General features: G+C 42.0%; 2 protein-coding genes across 2 annotated transcripts; both read right to left on the reverse strand.

The window, feature by feature from the left end:
* Positions 1–2,105: 2,105 nt before the first annotated feature.
* Positions 2,106–8,028, reverse strand: LOC137948351 (heat stress transcription factor A-1-like). Its single transcript, XM_068794417.1, has 2 exons — positions 7,498–8,028; positions 2,106–3,583 (listed from the first exon to the last, which is right to left on the reverse strand). The coding sequence occupies exons 1-2, from the start codon at positions 7,735–7,737 to the stop codon at positions 2,318–2,320; spliced, it is 1,506 nt and encodes a 501-aa protein (XP_068650518.1). The 5' UTR covers positions 7,738–8,028; the 3' UTR covers positions 2,106–2,317.
* An 8,279-nt stretch (positions 8,029–16,307) lies between these two features.
* On the reverse strand, positions 16,308–19,748 carry LOC137948915 (uncharacterized). Its single transcript, XM_068795132.1, has one exon. It carries the CDS (start codon positions 19,179–19,181, stop codon positions 16,764–16,766), a length of 2,418 nt encoding a protein of 805 aa, XP_068651233.1. The 5' UTR covers positions 19,182–19,748; the 3' UTR covers positions 16,308–16,763.
* Between the last annotated feature and the right edge of the window lie 274 nt (positions 19,749–20,022).

The raw sequence follows: 20,022 nt of genomic DNA on the forward strand, positions 1-20,022 counted from the left end.
TATCATCATTTATTTTACCCCGTCAAAAAAATATCACGGTTGGAAAACTATGACGAAGGATGCTCTATCTAGGCCTTGTCAAAAAAAAAAAAAAAAAATCACTGCTATTATGTCTCTTTGGGGACATTATTATTGAAGAAGATGTGCCCTCATATCATCATTTATTTTACCCCGTAAAAAAATATCACGGTTGGGAAACCATGATGGAGGAACTTATTATTACGTCTATGTTACCCCCCCCCCCCCCCCCCCCCCCCCCTGTAATGACTTTTATGACTCCTACCACTTGAGAGTCGTTGTCCTGTGGAGGGACACGGTGGTGGACACTTCAGAGCAATGCCAATAGACACACTACCGATTAAAGATGGAGTGTGCCCTACATCCAGCATTAGGACAGGAGTATGAAGCAATGACTTACCGGCTAGGAGTGATTTTTACTCTCACTTACATTATACCGCAGGGCCTCATGGAAGGATGCAACAATGTGAGGGGGAATGTTGGAAGATGAAGGTATATTGGAAGATGTGTCATTTTATACAAAAATATTCTATATATCATTTACAGCAAGCTGGGAGTTCATGTTGTTCTCTCACCCCCAGCTTGAGGGGGAGTATTGGAAGATAAGTTCAGGCCCACATAGCTAAGATTATTATAAGATGGGCCACACGACCAAGGAAGGCCCACAAGATGGGCCCAAGCCCATAAGAAGTAGGACCCACAATGATTACCATGAGCTGACATCCTTATCACATCAGTTGGAAGATCAAGAAGGACTCACAAAAGTATCTTTATCTTAGGGTCACGACCAAGAAGAGTTTTAGTTTTTATGTTTGTTTTATATCTATATTGAGTTATTTAATTATGTTTGGACTTATCTTTAAGTGTTAGAGTTTGGGTGTAATTAGGACAATAGTAGTTTTATTGTAATTGGACTCTACTACCTTCCTCTATTATAAATAGAGGTTCATGTAATCTAATTACAACAAGTTATTGATGTCAATGAAGTATTTCAGGCTTGCAAAACATTTGTTCAGTGGTGAAGAGCAAGTTGATTCGACTAAAATTCGTTTCAACAATTGCTGAAGTAACTTTGCCAGAAAAGTTCTTACATGGCATTTCGATAATTACTATTGAGACCCTTGAAAAAGATGGTGAACTAACCTAGATCAACCCGAAAATCAAGCCAATTACAAAGGATTGCCCTGAATCAAAATGGTGTTATCATCAAGCTATTGGCATTAGGATCTTGTTCAGTATCTTCAGAAACTGATCCTAAAGAAGAAAGCTTTCGTCTACAACGCGTTCATCCCATTGACAATTGTATCTAAAAGTTTCAAGGAGACTCCCTCTCTTATTCAGAAAGCCCTTGAAGAAATCGAAAAGAAACTTCGACTAGGAAAATTTTTTGGGCACTAAAAGCACAAAGAATAATTTTTGCGAGATTGCTCAAGAAGCGTTTGGTGAAAAACACTTCTACAACTTTTGCGAGAAGAAGATCTTTGCCGAAGACCTCCTTTTGCAATAAAAATGTCTACAATACGTCAGCTAACGATGTTGATCGTTGTAAAAAATCTTACATCATCGTGATGACAGAAAAGAAGATGCTTCTACGTCAACAAAAATGACGTCACGACATGAAAAGACCAAAATACCCTTACTTTCGATGCCACCGACAAATATTGCAAAGGTAAAAATAGAAATAAAGAAAAAGTAAAAAATACCCGTCCACGTTTTTTAGGACCATTACTTTAAAAGGCAAAAGCAAAAAAATTCTGAAGCAAAAAACTATAAATTCAACCTTCCACCATCAAATAGATCATCGAAAAATGAAGGGAAAAATCGGAGCGAAAACGAAGGCGATTTCAGGCTTAGAAGATTCTGGCAAGGGCGATTTCTGGCTACTGCACGGTATGTGCCAAATAGTAAGCCATTCTGGCTAAGTAAAAACAAGGAACCGACCGGTAACTGGTCGGTAACCCAGGGTGTACTGTAGTATATCTAATGAACTTGAACTTGATCTTGAGTGAGAAGCTCAATCAACGAGTACAGCATCAAAACATAAGAAGCACAAATTGGCTGTTAACATGAATATGGAAGATTGGAGATAAAAATAACATCAGTTCTATAGCTATGGTTCCAAAAGCCAGAGACCATGAGAATTACTAACAACTCAACTCATGCCCAGATACAAAATACTTGAGGCAAGATGTAAGGAAGGAGGAGGCTCTGCGCTCTGATAAGAGGAAAAGATACAGTGAGTGTTTGTGATTTTTGCCTTGAGAGAACAAGAAAGAACTTTACAAGGTAGATACATTAGTCAGCCTTTACTTTCCGACGTAAGAAGCCCCATTTGTTCGGTGATGTGGTGTACATGCTGCGTGTTACTCCATCCATTTTCCTGTCCAGACATCACATCTCCCTCTTGTGTCTTGTTACCAACTTGGCTACTGGACTCAACCTCTTCCGCATCTCCAGATATGGGGCTTGCAGAAAGAAACTGCTCCCAAAAAACATCATTAATGCTAGGAAGATCATACTTTTGCAGCCCATCATCATCCAATATGTTATCCCTATGGGTATCTACGCCAAAATTTTCCACTGGCACAGACATTGGATCAATATCAGGAACCACAAAATTTTCATTTAGAACCTCCATGACATTTGCCTCTGGCAACATTTCTTGTAATTGAGCAAATTCAGGAATAGAAACTTCAGGAGGGGCTGGAAGTACAGGTTCCACCATTTTTATGATTGAGCTGTTTATCTCTGATGCTTGAGGTGTTGTCACCATGTCTGACATGGCATATGCAGATTGAATCTCAGATATGGCAGCAGATGGGCGAATTGTACTAGATAACCCAGACGAAACAGGTAGGTACGAGACACCAGTACTTTGGGATACTTCAGAAAGTGTTACTCCTGATATCCTACTAGAAGAACTTCCACTTTGTAATGCTTCAGAAGATGGAACATTGTCAATCAGAAAACCCTCAGAGGTGCTTGTTGGTTCAAGCCTGGGAGAAGGATCTAACTTCAGTATCTGCATGAGCATGGCCTTGGCTGCTTCATTCATCAGCGGCTGATATTTAACAATCTGCCCATCAGCAGGATCACACTGACCTTCCAAATTATCTTCTTGTCTGGGCAGCCTCCGTTTTTTGTTTACTCCAGCAATGCGTCTATTGCTGTCATTTTGCTGAACTAATTGTGCCAAAAATCCAGGGCTCTGCATTGCCTTAGCCAAGAAGGACATCATTTGTTGCTGGCGTTGTTCCATTCCCTGGAGACGCTGCCCTAGTGTTTGGAGCTGGTGGTCAGTAGCTTGTTGTTGTTGCCTCAGCCGCACCAATTCCTGCATTAGCACATTCTTGTCCCTCTTCAGCCTTTCAATTTCTTCTTCAAGCCCAAATTTTCCCACTTCCACACAAGCACCAACTGAAGGGCTTTGCCCTTGAGGCTGTTGTGGTTGACTAAGTGCATGGCTGGGCTTTCTCCGATTAATACTCTTCAGCAAGTGTTTCTGCCCTCTTAGAAAGCCTTCATTTGCAAATTCCCAGCGATCTGGGTCAACTTTCCTGAAACCCTGCCAAACAAGAACCAACAACACCGTTCATCACACCTTAATTATGAATGATGGCATCAATTCATCACCACAAGAGATCAAGTAGAAAATAATAGAAGAAAAAAAGTGCATAATTATATGAAAAGTTGTCTTCATTTATTGCCAGTATATCTTTAGCACTGACAATATAAGAATGATTCAAACACAAATTAATAACAACATCCAATTTCTGCTGAAATTAATACCCATACATCTGGTACTCTGTTAGCCCTTTTCAAGCCTATTGACATATTCATCCTCAAGCTCATCAGAGCTTCCTTTCCAGCTACTACAAGTAACACTTGTGAAACAAAGAAAATTAGATTTAGAGAAGAAAAAGAAATCAATAGATAGTATGAGCCTCTGAGTTCAACAAAACCAAATTCTGTGAACTTCGTCATGGAATGCAAAATTAGTTTCAATATGACCAATTTCTGTCTAGTTCGAAAGCTTACAAATCAAATGAGAAGCATATCCGTAGATCAGAGAAGATTTCTAACAACACAAGCATAACAATATTCGGGAAGATAAAAAATCAAGCGATACGTCATGTTCACACTTAAAGAAGAGATCTAGCAAGAAAAGCATAAAATGGACAAAATCGAAAACTAGATGAAAGAAACCTCTGAAGCAACAATTCACATTAGAGTTAAGCAATGAAACACTCCCTCCATAGCATCTGCAGCAGCATTTACATCCATTAGAGATCAACAGAAGATTACAAGGATAGCATTCCCACCCAAAACAGGACACAGCGTTGCAGTATATAACAACTGCCCCCATGAACAAGAATAGACTTCTATAAAAAACCAAAGAACTAGGAAACCACATTGATAAATTCTCAGCAATCTGAATAATGTCAAAGTAAAATAATTTATGTCATTGAGAATCAAAGACCTGAAACACCATCAGGCTCGAATTACCACAAGACACCCCTCAAGTCAGCTAAAGACAACTGAGGAGAATAAGCAACCAATGCAACAACTTTTGCTGAACATCTGTACTATGGCCAATTTTTTTTTTTTTTTTGAGAGGGCGTGGTACGATTTGAACTCGCGACTTGACACACCTGATGTAAAGAGAATACCACTAGACCAAACGGCCTTAGGTTACTAAGGCCAATTTAAAACCACTTCCTAGAGAAATCCTCAATTAACAATCCAAGAACAAACATTTCTAATTCAAAAATCCCCAAGATCATGACAATGTTAATGGTTATAGCTGACAAAGCCTTCAGATCATCCATCTAAGTGAAAAGTAAGGCAGTATGGTTACACATCACAAAGTTAAAAAATAACACACTTACATTTGTGTGAACCAACTGATGGGCCAGCAAAACACTATCCGCAATGGCTATTTCTTTCCTTCAGTTTAAAACAAACATCTCATTACCATTTTTTTTTTTTTTTTGAAACTAATGAGCTTAATTAATGCAAAAGCATAAAAGAATATAATTAAAGAAGCATTCCGATTTCAAAAAGAGATTGCAGGGATGCTACAATTTTGGCAAGAGAGTCGGCCACAGAGTTGGCTGATTTCAAGAAAGGTAGCCAAGTGACACCAAGGGGGTTCTGAGGAGGAAGAGCACCAACTAATCACCACGCTGAAGTTGCCTACAATGATGAGAGGATTCTAAGTGATCTCGGAAGATCAATTTGAATTTTTTTCTCAAAAAAAAAAAACATGTGATCGCGGAAGATGATAAGGCCCTAAAGGAGTGTCATAAGCTTGGCAAAGATGGAGTAAAAAATACCCATAGGAATAGAGTCGGAGATCAAGGTGGCACCATCACAATACGGATGACACCACCAAAACTAGAAGGTCCTGGATTGCCAAAAGCACTCCATCAAAATTCAGAGTCAACATACCAGGTAGCAGTGGATTCCATTCCTACATAGTAGGGGTGTTGGGAGGGTCCAGAAATCTGGGCAAAAGCCCACCAGCGACTGCCAAGGGGAAGGCCACCAAAGTTGTACTCCTATTCATGAGTGTATCCAAGTGGAGATCTAGCCAGTGATGCGGCTGGAGACATCGTTGGCATCGGAAAATCTGAGGAAGAATTGCCACTTAATACGCTCTTTCAAGAGGCCCCAGGGGATATAGGCAAGGCATGCCGAGAGGAGAAGCTTACCCATCTTCACGATGGAAGAGCCCAAGAGTAAGCAGTAGGTACTATGGAGATCATGTGGAAGGCACACTTGAAGACCAATCATATCGAGAAGCCGAATCCACATCTCTTCTAGGCAAAGCGGCAGTGCAGAAGGACATGAGAGACACTCTCATTAGCAGCATTGCAGAAGGAGCATGTGAGGCAAGGACCAAAGTTGTCTCTTCTCCGGAGATTGTCCACAATCAAGATTTTATTGTGAAGCACACTCTAGATGAAAAAAACTGACTTTTGGAGGGGCAGATAAGCGTCAAGCAATAGGTGAGGGATGCGGCTCATGATTGCCCGACGAACCAGAAATATGAAGGTAGGCAAAGGCAACAAAAAAGATGCCACTGTCAGCAAGTCTCCAAATCATCCTATCTTCAAGGTGATTTCTGATTTTGATGTTGCTAAGATCAGCAAGGAGGCAAAAATATCATGGGATTCTGAATCAATCAGGCCATGACGGGGATGGAGATTTCAGCAATGATTCTGGTCCCAAGAGTCGGCCATTGAGATAGAAAGCCGGCTGATGAGGCTAAATAGTTCTGGATAGGAGGCGTTGAGCCGTATGGATCTGATCCGCCAGTCATTCTAGAAATCACTACACCGACCATTTCCAACAGCAAGGCTGCCCACGGTCTTGAAGGTGGGGAGGAGGGTGTGCAAGTTACACCATGGAGTCGAAAGTCTGTGGCATCTCATTACCATTAATATGCTCACTCTATGTCTTTCAGCCCTATTACTTCTCTAATTTTTTGGGAATTTTGAACATTACAGCTTTTTGCTTTTATTTCACCCTTTGCATTTCTAATATATAATGAATCATATGCAAGTGAAAAATGCATTCTGCTAGGTAACACTTCCGTAATAGTTAAACACCAGACAGAAGTATTAACAAGTCTGCTTGCAGGTAATCAGACCAAATAATCCAACAAAAAAACCTTAAAAATATTAAACTCTTACAGCATGTCAAATGTACTCTACCTACAGGGCCTTTCTCTCACGGATCAGGCAAACCTTTGCATGACAAACAGTAGAATGAAAAAAATCCCAGCCTCATAAAAGCAGGCAAGCAATGCCCCTAATTTGCTTACATGTACAGTGAAAAACTAAGTATATATCACCAACTGAGTTAGAATTGTGATCAGATAGCTCTTACAACGAACTCCATGACCTCCCTGACAATGTTGCATCATATATCAGCATATACAACATCCTCAAACAAGTTGATAGACAACCTCATTATCAAAACTGTCCTTGGTTCTAATAGATTTTTCATTATTTTACTATAAAAGCATCCTATCTTGATAATCCCAAACACATTCCACAGGGAGCCACATAGACAATGAAAATTGACACATGATATCCATCAAGGAAGCATGGCTGTCTACTGTGCTCCCAAGTAGAATCAGCTGCAAAAGTCGAGCTTTCAAAAGTGACCATGGATCACCAACTGCAATCTATTCTGAAGAACCAATCAAGCCTGTGCTCCCAACCATCATGCCTAGTCAATTCCAAAACAGCAACACCTTTTCTGCTATTCTATTTTTTCACATTATGATTTGGTTCGAAAAAGACCAAAAACACCTACGTCCTAGCAAAAGCGATTTTAGCCATCTTCAGCCATGTCACTCACCGACATAAACCCCAACATAAATTAATCGAAATAAGGATAAATACTTCACAGTTCACTCTGTGGAATCAAAATAAAATAAAATAAAATAAAACAGAAATAAGCACTTACATATGTATTCAGTTGTCTGACGAAACTAGAGAAGTTATTATGCTTGAAATACTTGGGCAAAAGGTCTCGAGCGAACTCCGGCGGGTTCCAAACAATAAAACTATTATTACTAGGGCTCCACGAGACGATCGAGTCCGTTGATGGATCCTCCACCATATCATAAGTCTTGCTCAGAAACGGCGGTGGAGCGTTGGCATTCACGCCTGCGTTCGAGTTCGGGACCGAACTTCCACCGTCCATCTCCGACGATTGCCCGCGATCAAACAAGCAACATCAATCCGATAAACCAACAAAAAACAAAACAACTAGAGTAAAACCTTCTCAACTAAATAAATGGATTCATTACGGCAGAAATCGGAGCGGATTCAAATTTCAAACGGGAGAGAAGAAGAAAGAGGAGAGGCGCGAGAGGTTGTGGTGGTGACGTTGCAGAAACCCTAGACTGTAGAGGAGAATAAACAGGGGTTTTGAGATGCTTTGGTTGTTCATGGAGGCGGCGAGGACAGGGGGAACGGGCCCGAACCGGAGCGCGGAAAGTGCTAGGCCATGCACGACGATCCGCTGGATTGCACGCGATTAATAAAAGCCTGAGACTGACAAGTAGGCTTTGTTTTGGCTACAATAACGGATATAAGCCACTGCCCACAGTCGTTCCTCCGTTGCCTCGTCGATTGGAATACGGTCTAAACCTCCGAAAAAAAATAAAAATAATTTAATTATTATTATTCTAAAACATAGTTTGTGAGAAAGAGAATTTAATTATTATCTTATTTTTATTAACTTTTCTTAAAAATAATAACAGTTAAATTCTTATTATTTTTTTTTCTTTTATAATGTTCCAAACAGACCCCTGAAATCCGACATGTATGGGTTTGTACTGACCCATACATTCTCTTATATCAACGGATAGACCTCCTGTATGGATTATATCTCCTACAGTAAGATTCAGTATATCTCGCTTGATACACAATACCAGGAAGTTTGCAAGGATTAGGTTAAACTGGTCCCCGCAAGTTTAACCTCCTGCCACAGGATAAGGTAATAAATAATAAATAATTAAAAACCAGGTACAAAAATGCAGCCGCTAGTTTTTATCATCCCCAACCATCAGCCCCTTAGCCTGAACTCCACTTGATTGTTATAATAAATTTTTGTAGTTTTGTGTAACTTCCAATATATTATTTTTTTATCTCATAAATTTGACCTAAAACTCATCTTCAAGAAAAATGGATACAGAGTAGAGATAGGGTTGGATTTCCAAATTTGTGACGAGTTTTGGTAGGATGTAAGTTTTAAAAACCTCGTCCAAATTCAACTTATACCAACCATTATCTATTACATGTCGGTAATACAACTTATTTTTAAATTTTAGTTGGGGTTTCTATAATTTTATTTTTATTAAAATTATTCAAAGATAGATTTTGTCACAATGAAGTATTTAAATATATAAGACATAGGATAATACATTTAAGTAGGAAATCTACGAGGACGGTATTCAAAGAATTTCTAATAATAAACAGAAGTTAATCACTTAATTACCCATTATTTACTCATTAGTGTTTTCATTGAAGTAGTGCTTCATTATCAAAGTCTACATGACTATTGATCTTTTTTCCTTTAATTTATTTTATGATACCGTTGCATTTTTAACATCCCATAACAAGAAATGCAAATCCAGGCACAAATTGTAAAGATTTATGCGGACACACAAAAGCTTATTGTGTACTATTCTTTTCCTTCCCTACTTTTCTCCAACCAAGTTCATGGTGATACTAACGTCATATGCTTGTCTAGTATGTTTTTGTTTGATTTTTGTTTTATTAAAAAAATATATCCAGGGGTATTTTAGTTATTTTACCACTTCAGTGGTTAATTTTTATGTAATCTTGTCTGTATGTTAAATTATATCAATGGTTAAAATTTCATTCATGTACATAGGATGTGTAGTTAGGGAGAGATAAGGATATTAAGGTTTATTAAGTGTATAGGGGTATTTTTGTAATTTATAACTCAAAATACCTATTTAAGAAGTCTAGTTTGGGAATTCGTGCATAGTTCCCAACAAATCCTTTTAGGCTCTTTGGAAATTTCTTCTTTTCCTTTATCCTTTTTTTCTCAATTTCCTCATCATCTTTCACCCAAATTTGGATTTTTACATGGTATCAGAGCAGTAGATCGTTGTCGGGAGCATTCTACTACATAATCTTGCCATTTTAAAAGAAAACTGTTAGGAATTAGACGCCCTAATTCCAAACTAACGAGAACAATAATAATGATCTCAGAAGAAAATAAAAGCAAACACGAAAAACAATAAAATTTATATAGATTCGCCTCAAGGTGAGACTACGTCCTGTCTTCCACTGCTACAATAATCCACTATAAAGATGAAATAATTCAAAAGAGAAATCACCCACACTTACAGGTGTTTTCTCTAACCTCTCTCGGGCTACAACTCTAACTTCTTCTCGATGATGATTAAAACCCTAATAGTTGTGAATTATGGTTATTAGATTGTTGAAGTGTGCATATCCTGTTTTCGTACCCTAACCATAATTTTGTGAGTGGGACCCACCTTGGTGATAAATCTGAAATTGGATGGATGGTTAAATTGGTTATTTTGTGATCATATATTAGTATTATGGCCAAGATAGGAGAAGTTTATACACCTGGTAGAGTAAATTTTTGATATGATGGAAAGGATACCATCAAAATTACTTTGAAGAAAAGACAGAGCCCAGTTATCTTATGTTACGGTCCCGGATCTCACACAACGATTCGCAGGGGAGAAGGAGGAGGAGGAGGTGAAAACAAAGTTCGAAAGGGAACTTGAAACCCTAGGTTCATTGAGGAGAACGCACATCCTTAGGTTCGTTGAAGAGAACGCACACCCTAGAGCTCTTTGTAGAGAAATCCAAATCGTTGTTTAGGTTAAATCAAGACTTCCCTTTTCTCATTTCCTTTCCCCCTTAAGTAGGGTTGACACCAACAAGAGTTTAAGAGAAGAATTACAATAATGCCCCTACGACATACTAACTCATCAATTGAAATAAAAATGAAGTAAAAGCAAATTGAAAGAAAAGCAATTAGCTGAATAACTCCATGACTCAACCACGACGCCCCTAAATGACTCAACCAACTATTGAGTCCATAACATCACTCCTCCCTTGGAGAAAGAGATTGTCCTCAATCTCGAAGGCAGGGTAGGCTTGGGGGAATGTCTCCACATCTTCCCAGATGGCAGTCGCTTTATCTGTGTCAACCCACTAGACGAGAACCTCCCACCTGTTATGAATTTGTCGTGCTTGCAAAACTGCAGCTGGAGAGAGAATAATGTGCCCCTCTATCACTAGAGGTAAGAACGGAGGTGGAGGTGGCGTTGTACCCATGAAGGGTTTATCTGTAGTTGTTGTTGGTTTAGTGTCGGTCCACTAGACTAGAATCTCCCACTGGGCATTAATAAGTCGGGCACTCAATACAAATGCTAGAGAAAGGTGCTGGTTGTTATGGACTCCATAGCAGGTAGACTAATTAGTAGACACCAGGGTTGAATTATGTAATTTCCAGGTTTATGCACTTTGCAGGTTTAGATGTAATTCTTCTTAATTTCGTGGGCCTTTGCTTGGCCTTTGCTATGTACGTCAGCCCTAATCCTCTCATATATGGAGGATGGGTGCTTGAATGGGATTTAAGCATTGATCAATAGTTTTAGTTCAGAGATCGGATTCTCTCTCCCAACGAGGTCCAAGGTGCAAGTTTCCTTCGAAAGCTTGGTTATCCTCAGCAATAGGGCGTTCCAAAAATCCCAAGCCTTCCTCAAGGACGTATTCCAATCTGGAACCAAGAGGAGATCGTCGGGTGACTCGATCCATGACAAGGGAGCTTAACAATGTGGTATCAGACAAGACCACCATCGGTGTTTCTTCTCCCACCGATTGGAGCAATCAACCGGATGAAGTTCGGATTGAAGCACAGACTCAAAACGCCGCACTCCGAACTGATTTTATGGAGCTTCGGGAAACTATTCATCAATTCAGTCTTTGCATCGGCGAGTTGATTGTTTGGGATTCTGCAATTCCGGTCAGTTCCAACCAGCCTTCCGACCAACACCCCCCACCCCATCCATCTACACTGCCTCCTTTGCGTCCAACACATCATATCCCAGGGGGGTCCACGACCCAAGCAACTCCACCATTCCCAGGTCTACCAAACTAGATTTTCCAACTTATGATGGGTCCTCCGACCCTTTGATATGATTACATCGATGTGAACAATTTTTTTGGAATCAAAGAACACAAGCAGATGACAGGGTTCCCTTAGCTGCCTCCCACATGCTCAACGAAGCACAGCTATGGTACCATCAATTTGACTCTGAAAACCATATCCACGATTGTGATATTTTTAAGGATTATTACTTGTTGAGGTTGGGTCCCCCAGCCCAAAGTAACCCTCTGGGAGATTTGGTCAACCTAAAACAAACCGGTTCCATAGAGGTTTATCATAAACAATTTCAGGAACAGCTGGCACAAGCCAGTAGATATGTACGTCCTACTCAGTATGTTCATTTATTTACTGCTGGACTAATGGAAGCACTTTGCCTAGAAGTGGAATTACATGACCCACCGGACTTAGCACATGCTATGAATCTGGCCCGTACCCTGGACGCCAAGCAGAGGGTTTTGAAAGAGTCTCTGGGGCGTAGGCCTCCATGGCAAGGCCGTGTGAACACTGGTGCACCGCACACCACTACCTCTCCTCTGCGCAATAGCCAAAATACCTCTCAACCATCGGAGGCACACAAGTTAACACCACCGGCACAATTCATTCGCCGCCTTTCCCGCCTAGAGATGGAACAGAGGAGGGCGAAAGGGCTCTGTTACAATTGTGATGAGCAATACCTGCCTGGGCACCTATGTAAACGTCTGTTTTGGTTAGAGGTGGATGATTCCGAGGATACCACACCACATGAGGAAGTGGAGGAGCCCGAGATGGAAGAACCATCAATTTCCTTCCATGCTATGACGGGGTTGCACAGTACTAACATGATGCATGTCCGTGCTGGCCTACAACACCTCATGTTGCTCGCATTAGTTGATTCGGGTAGCACCCATAACTTCATCAGCCAACCAGCAGCACAACAACTAGGGTTGTCGATTCACCAAAACTCTGGCATTTCGGTCTCGATAGCCAATGAGGACAAGATTTCTAGTGCTGGAATTTGTTCAGCAACACCTTTTGTTATTGAAGGCAACACATTTGTGGCGGATTTCTTGGTCATTCCACTGGCAGGGTTTGACTTGGTTTTGGGTATTATATGGCTGCAACAATTATGTCCAATTTTATGGGATTTCAAGTCCCTCACTATGAGTTTTACATCTGACCAGCAACCCATTATCCTTCATGGGGCTCATGCACCATCCCCTTGCACTCTCCAGCATCTCCAAGTTATGGACTCAGACCACTGTAAGTTAAACTCCCTCATCACAGAATTTGCTGATTTATTTCAGAAGCTAGCAGCCCTTCCACCTATCTGAGTCTATGACCATTAGATTCATTTAAAAAAGGGCATTGAGCCAGTAGTGGTGCGCCCATTTGCTACCCCCATTTGCAAAAAGATGAAATTGAGCGGCAATGTCAGACTATGTTAGCGCAAGGCATTATTCAGACCAGCCGGTCTCCATTTTCTTCACCAGTGTTATTAGTGAGAAAACATGACAACGCTTGGTGTTTTTGTGTTGACTATAGAGAGCTGAATGCTCATACAATCAAGGATAAATTTCCCATACCAGTGGTGGATGAACTCTTGGACGAATTACATGGGGCAAAATTCTTTACTAAACTGGATTTGAGATTCAGGTACCACCAGATTCGGGTCCACCCTGCCGATATGGAGAAGACGACCTTCTACACACATCATGGCCACTTCGAATTCCTAGTCATGCCATTTGGGCTTTCCAATGCCCCATCCGCATTTCAGGCCCTTATGAATGAGGTATTTCGCCCTCTCTGACAGAAGTATGTTCTGGTTTCTTTGATAATATTTTGATATATAGCAAGCATTGGGACGACCATATTCAGCATTTGCACCATGTCTTGAATCTCCTGCATTCACATGATTTATTTCTAAAACAATCCAAGTGCTCCTTGGGTACCACCGAGGTGGCTTATCTGGGACATGTCATCTCAGCCTTCGGAGTTAAGGCTGGCAGTAGAAAAATTCAGGCAGTCGTTGACTGGCCCCCTCCACATTCAGTCACTACCTTACGAGGATTCTTAGGCCTGGCCAGGTACTATCAGAAGTTCATTCGCGACTATGGCCAGCTCACGAGTTTACTGAAGTGTCACACCTTCACTTGGTCTGATGCCACTGCCTCCTCTTTTGATCAGTTGAACCACACCTTAGCCATAACTTCGGTGCTCCAACTTCCCAATTTTGAAGAACCGTTTATTATAGAATGTGATGCTTTCGGAGGCGGCATTGGTACTGTCTTACAACAACAAGGCCATCCCATTGCATATTTGAGCAGGCACCTAGCCCCACACCACCACAAATTAGCCGCGTATGAATGGGAACTTATCGGCTTAGCCAAAGCCATTCAGCATTGGCGGCCCTATCTTTGGGGTTGACACTTCGTTATCCGCACAGACCACTGGAGCTTGAAGTATCTATTGGACCAACGTATAACCACTTCTCCCCAACAACATTGGCTTAGTAAATTGATGGGCTTCAATTTTTAGGTGAAATATAAACCGGGAAAAATAAACAAGGGGGCCGATGCCTTATCCTGTCGGGAGGTGTCGGAGACACAACTACATGCAATCAGTCAACCACGGTTCCTTTTGCTGGATTCCCTTCGGGATGAAATTCAGCACTCCTGAGCTCATAGACCTATTTCACAGCATTGAGCAGCAAACCATGGACAACAACTGGACCATCCAAGACCAACTCATACTGTACAAGAATCAGATTTATCTACATCCTACTTCAGCCCTACTCAACACCAACATATCTACATATCACGACAACACTCATGAAGGCCAACAAAAGACATTTTCGGCACAGTCGTGACATCTATTGGCAAGGAATGAAACTCATGGTGACTGAATATGTGTCGACGTGTCAAGTCTGCCAAAGGAACAAAACCGAATCATTAAGCCCAGTAGGCCTGCTTCAGCCTCTCCAGCTCCCTTCTCAGGTATGGGCAGATGTTTCAATGGATTTTATTGATGGACTCCCAAAGTCCTCCAGTAAATATATTATATTGGTAGTGGTGGATCGATTCTCCAAATATGGCCACTTCCTTCCTCTGTCGTATCCTTACACGGCGACCCACATGGCTCAGATTTTAATGGACCAGATTGTCCACCTACATGGCTTACTGGAGTCCATTACCAGTGACAGAGACGCAATGTTCACTAATACCTTTTGGAAGGATCTTTTCAATTTACATGACACCAAATTGGCTTTCTCTTCAGCATACCACCCTCAGACAGATGGACAAACGGAGGTGGTCAATCAGACCATTGAGATGTATTTGCGTTGCTTTGTGGGGGATAATCCCAAAAGTTGGGTCCGTTGGCTTGCTTGGGCAGAGTTTTGTTACAATACCTCCTACCACACAGCCCTCCAGACTACACCTTTCAGTGTGGTTTATGGTCATTACCCCCCTCGTCTCTTATCGTATGTGGCTGGCTCTTCTCGCGTGGCTGCTCTAGACCAGGCTTTGGGGGAACGTGATCGTATGCTCGACCAGGTCAAAGCTCACTTGCAGCAAGCTTAGGCTACAATGAAACACACATATGACAAAGGTCATCGTGACCTCTCTTATGCTCCTGGGGACTATGTCTAGCTTCGCCTTCAACCTTACCGCCAACTTTCACTTACAACCTCAAAACATCACAAACTCTCACCAAAATTCTATGGCTCATTCCAGATTTTGGATCGTGTTGGCAGCGTGGCTTATCGGCTGAAATTTCCCATGAATGCCAAGATTCATGATGTCTTCCATGTCTCACTTTTGAAGCCGTTCAAGGGCGACTCACCTATGCTGCACACACCCTTGCCACCGTTAGAGGATGGTTGTGTTCTACCCACTCCAACTCATGTTTTACAAGCCGGTCGAGTCCATGGTTCATGCGAGATTTTAGTCCATTGAGCATAGACGGAACCTATTGAAGCCTCTTGGGAACCGTTAGAAGCATTCCGGGTCCTCTACTCCAACTTTGAGCTTGAGGACAAGCTCTTTAGCCAGGAACGCGGGGGGGGTGTGATGTTATGGACTCCATAGCAGGTAGAGTAATTAGTAGACGTCGGGGTTAAATTATGCAATTTGCAGGTTTAGATGTAATTCTCCTTAATTTCGTGGGCTTTTGCTTGGCCTTTGCTATGTACGTCAACCCTAATCCTCTCATATATGGAGGACGGGTACTTGAATGGGATTTAAGCATTGATCAATAGTTTTAGTTCAGAGATCAGATTCTCTCTCCCAACGAGGTCCAAGGTGCAAGCTTCCTTCGAAAGCTTGGTTATCCTCAGCAATAGGGTGTTCCAAAAATCCCAAGCCTTCCTCAAGGACGTATTCTAATCTGGAACCAAGAGGAGATCATCTGTTACGGTCCCGGATCTGACACGCGGATTCTTTGGGAGGATCTGGGGTCTGCCACGGGTTACGGGTATTCCAAGCATTACCGTAGGGGTAGTAGGAAGACATGTGGAAGACGAAAACGAAGATCAAGCCAAAGGGAAGCTTGATAACCCTAGAGCTCGTTGAGGAGAACTCAAGCCTCTTTACGCTAGATTTAACCTAATTCTTAATACTTCAATGCTTTCATTTCTCATTACTCTTACCCCTTAAATAGGGTTCACCCTGTTAGGGTTTAATAAAATATTACAGAAATATCCCTATGAATAAAATATTCCAAAAATATCCCTATTAATAAATAATTCCAAAAATACCCCTATGGCCTAAAACTGAAATAAAATAAAGTAAATTAAATAAAATAACTAAAATAATAATGTTATTGCGTGCATAACATTACACCCCCCTTGGAAGACGAGATTGTCCTCAAGCTCGGAAGTAGTGTCGGTATGCCGACTCGCCACCAGTGCCGAAGTAGCATCCGCGATAGCTATGACCCCCCTTCAAGACGCTTTTTTTCTTTTTTTTTTTTTTTTTTTTGGCCCGGTCTGAGTTAACCTGGGTTGACTCGGTTCAGGAACCCGGTCCGGTGCACGACCCCTCTTCTGGACGCCAACTTTTTTTTTTTTTTTAGTTGTAGGTAGGCGTGCCGAATGTCGCTACATCTCGCCCTACAACAAAGCTGTCCTCCCTCAGTCCTAGAGTGGTGTACAACAACCCCTCACGGCGGCCCCCCATTGGCGAAGTGGCACTGCCTAGCCATTGCCAGCATGGCAGCAATAACATCATGACCAGCCCCTTGGGAAGGAGTAGACTCAACCCCACATACCCCCTCCAGTGGCTGCACCTGGACACACGCAGAGGCCTGAAACCATAACGGACAACAGGATCAGCACGGTGACGTGGTATGGTTGGGAGAACTGAATCGGCAAGTAACTTTACTGCACTAGGAAGATGGCATGGGTTTCCCTCATCCCCAACATCAGCAGAAACCCCAACATTGCATGAATCCAACCAGGTTGTCCTTCTCAAAATTCCAGACAGCCCAAGTTGTTGTTCACTGTCCTGAATTACAGCGAACAGCTCATCATACGTACAGTCCATGGTATTTGAGATCTCTACCGCTGCTGTTGGAAGCCATTTCTGATGAAATTGGTTATGAAGTTCCAGAGTCATAGCAGAGTGATGAACGGAGACCACCATGCTGACTGCAACAGCAGCAGCAATTTGAAATTGCATCATTCCATTAAGCACTGTATTAGCGGAAGGACCTTGGCCATAAAATAGTTGTTGTCCCAAACCTGGAGCACGAGCAGCAACTGTAGGTGGAATAGCAACTGCATCATCTTCATCCTCATCCCCGTCTATATCCTCAAACTCGTCACCCTTCTGGCTTGCTTGTTCTTCTACAGCTGGAATATTTGTGGCGTTTTCTAAAAGTGTTTCGTACTGCTTTTTGCTACTGGCTATGAGGTCACTCACTTCATTTTCTGAAGGCATCCTTATATGAATCACCTTTCCATCAGTTCCCAGTGCATCAAGCTTGGCACCTCCACCTAGCAATAAATGTACATGTAAGTGCCTCTCGGGCCTTGTCCATGATCCTTCAACTTTGGAAACCTTTACTGTGACAACTAAGGATTGTAGGTCAGCAACATAATATGTGAAGAGATATTCTCCTTTACTAAATCCATATCCATCCCCATCATCTTCAAAGAGACCTTCTGCTCTCCCAGTTTCATCTTGCAACTGTAGAGTGGGTAAGTCAGGATGTGGGTCATCAAAATCAAAACTCATCCAAATGCCCCTAGGAAACTGCTGTAGGAGTTGATGCGATCCTTTCTCAGGTGTAGTGCTGGAACATATTAAAAGTGGACTAAGTAGAAAGGAATTTTCAATTTTCCTCAAATTTGGATCTGTTGGATTTGCAAAGAATGTAGGATCTGGAACGGGATTACCCTTGGTATGAGCCATAAAAAAAAGAGTATATAAGTGTGGCAGGAAGCGGTAGCGTCTCAATAATGCCAGACGACATACTTCTGCACATTCTTCTCCAAAAGACCAGGGCTCATGGTCAGCAATGCCACTTTCAGAATGCCCACAACAGAAAGAAAACAAAGCACCTAAGACCATCCATCTTCCAAATAATTTAGGTGTTGCATTCGCAGCAAAACCACCAATATCGGGTCCTGATAATGGTTGACCACTGAGACACAACAAAAGTACCATGGATAAACTCATATGTAAGTGGTCCCAGTGTGATAGATTGTCTCCAGTCCATGTTGTAGCATACCTTTGACTACCTACAAATCCAGCTCTAGTGTGAACAAAGGGACGCTTTTCACTTGTAACAATCTTCATTCCTTCATATGTTGACCTTGCCATCAACAAACCATAAACATTAAGATGATGTGAGTGATCTTGAAAACCACCAAAATCAGCATCTCCTCTGTGAACGTTACTCTCAGGCATTGTTTTAGTGACAGTCTTAAAAATAGCAGGCTCATTCATATCATTCCATATACCATCAACACCATTTGCAATGAAGTCTTTAACCAACTTTGCCCACCATGAACAAACTTTTTCTTGTGTAAAATCAGGGAAAACACCTTGTCCAGGCCATACTTCCCCAATATATGGTCTGCAGTCAGCTTGTTGAACCCACACATTATTCTCTGTACCACTATCATATACAAAATAACCTTCCTCATGTTTTATTCCTGGGTCCAACATCCAGATTGCTTTGAAGCCATCACTGCTAAGGTCATTCACCAAAGTCTTTGGATCCAAATCACTGCTTAGCAACTTCAGGTACCCACCACCACAATCCAGCTTTTGCTCATGCTTAACAAAAAATTGAACATTTTTGTGCTCCTCCACAGAAAAACAAAGTCCCCCCCAAAAAAATTTCTGAGCCACGCTGAGGTTCACGACAACAGAAAAATAAAACAGCCACCATTCAATTTTTATTCTCCTTCCGGTAATCCCCCAAAAAAATGTCTCTTGCATTGCAGAGACTTCATCACACAACAGCACGAATTTGGTCATCTGACCGCAAGATTGAATGGAAAAATGAGGTTGTCGAAACTTACCCCACCCAATTTGGAAATTGGGTTCCCTCTATTTTGCCGAGAGGGGGATTGCGAGTGGGAGGTGGTGGCCGGAATCCCATTCACCGGACATGTTTCCAACGGCACCGACGGAGCCTCCTCCGTGTCCGGTGGCGAATGGCAGCCCTTTGGGGTTTCGCCGCTTGTGTCCCAGTCGGAATAGTCGCGGGAAGATAATCCTTCTCCAGTTCGGGATGGTGTTCTGCTTGCCGTGAGTCGTATTGGTGTGATTTCGGATTTAAGGTCTCCCCCAATTTGACCAACGCCGACGATGTGATAGCAGAAAACCCCTCCGATTTTCCCAAATCGTTGTCGTCGTTCGGCTTTAGATTTCCATGCGCGGAAATCTTGATTTTTTGTGAGCCAAGCCTCTCTGCGCATCCGGATCTGAGATTGTCCCCAAAACTTCCACAGAGGCTTCCGCTGGTAGACGAGATGAAGTGTTTAATTTGGTAGCCATTTTCCCGTCCGAGACTGTTTCTCGATCGACTACCTCTTGTTGCATCGTTGGAAAAAAATACTTCACCCAGTTCGCACGCCATTTTTGTATTCTTTCCGCTGCAATACCTACTGCAGCCATTTCTCTGATTTGTCTGTGCATCGCCATCCATGGGTCTGCTTGGCTCATCGTGTTTCCGCTCTAATACCAGTTGTTACGGTCCCGGATCTGACACGTGGATTCTTTGGGAGGATCTGGGGTCTGCCACGGGTTACGGGTATTTCAAGCATTACCGTAGGGGTAGTAGGAAGACATGTGGAAGACGAAAACGAAGATCAAG

The sequence above is a fragment of the Aristolochia californica genome, unplaced genomic scaffold, assembly GCF_029961685.1.
Source record: "Aristolochia californica isolate CCGP_79_NKW_82.1479 unplaced genomic scaffold, dmAriCali1.0.hap1 SCAF_13, whole genome shotgun sequence".
NCBI lineage: Eukaryota > Viridiplantae > Streptophyta > Magnoliopsida > Piperales > Aristolochiaceae > Aristolochia > Aristolochia californica.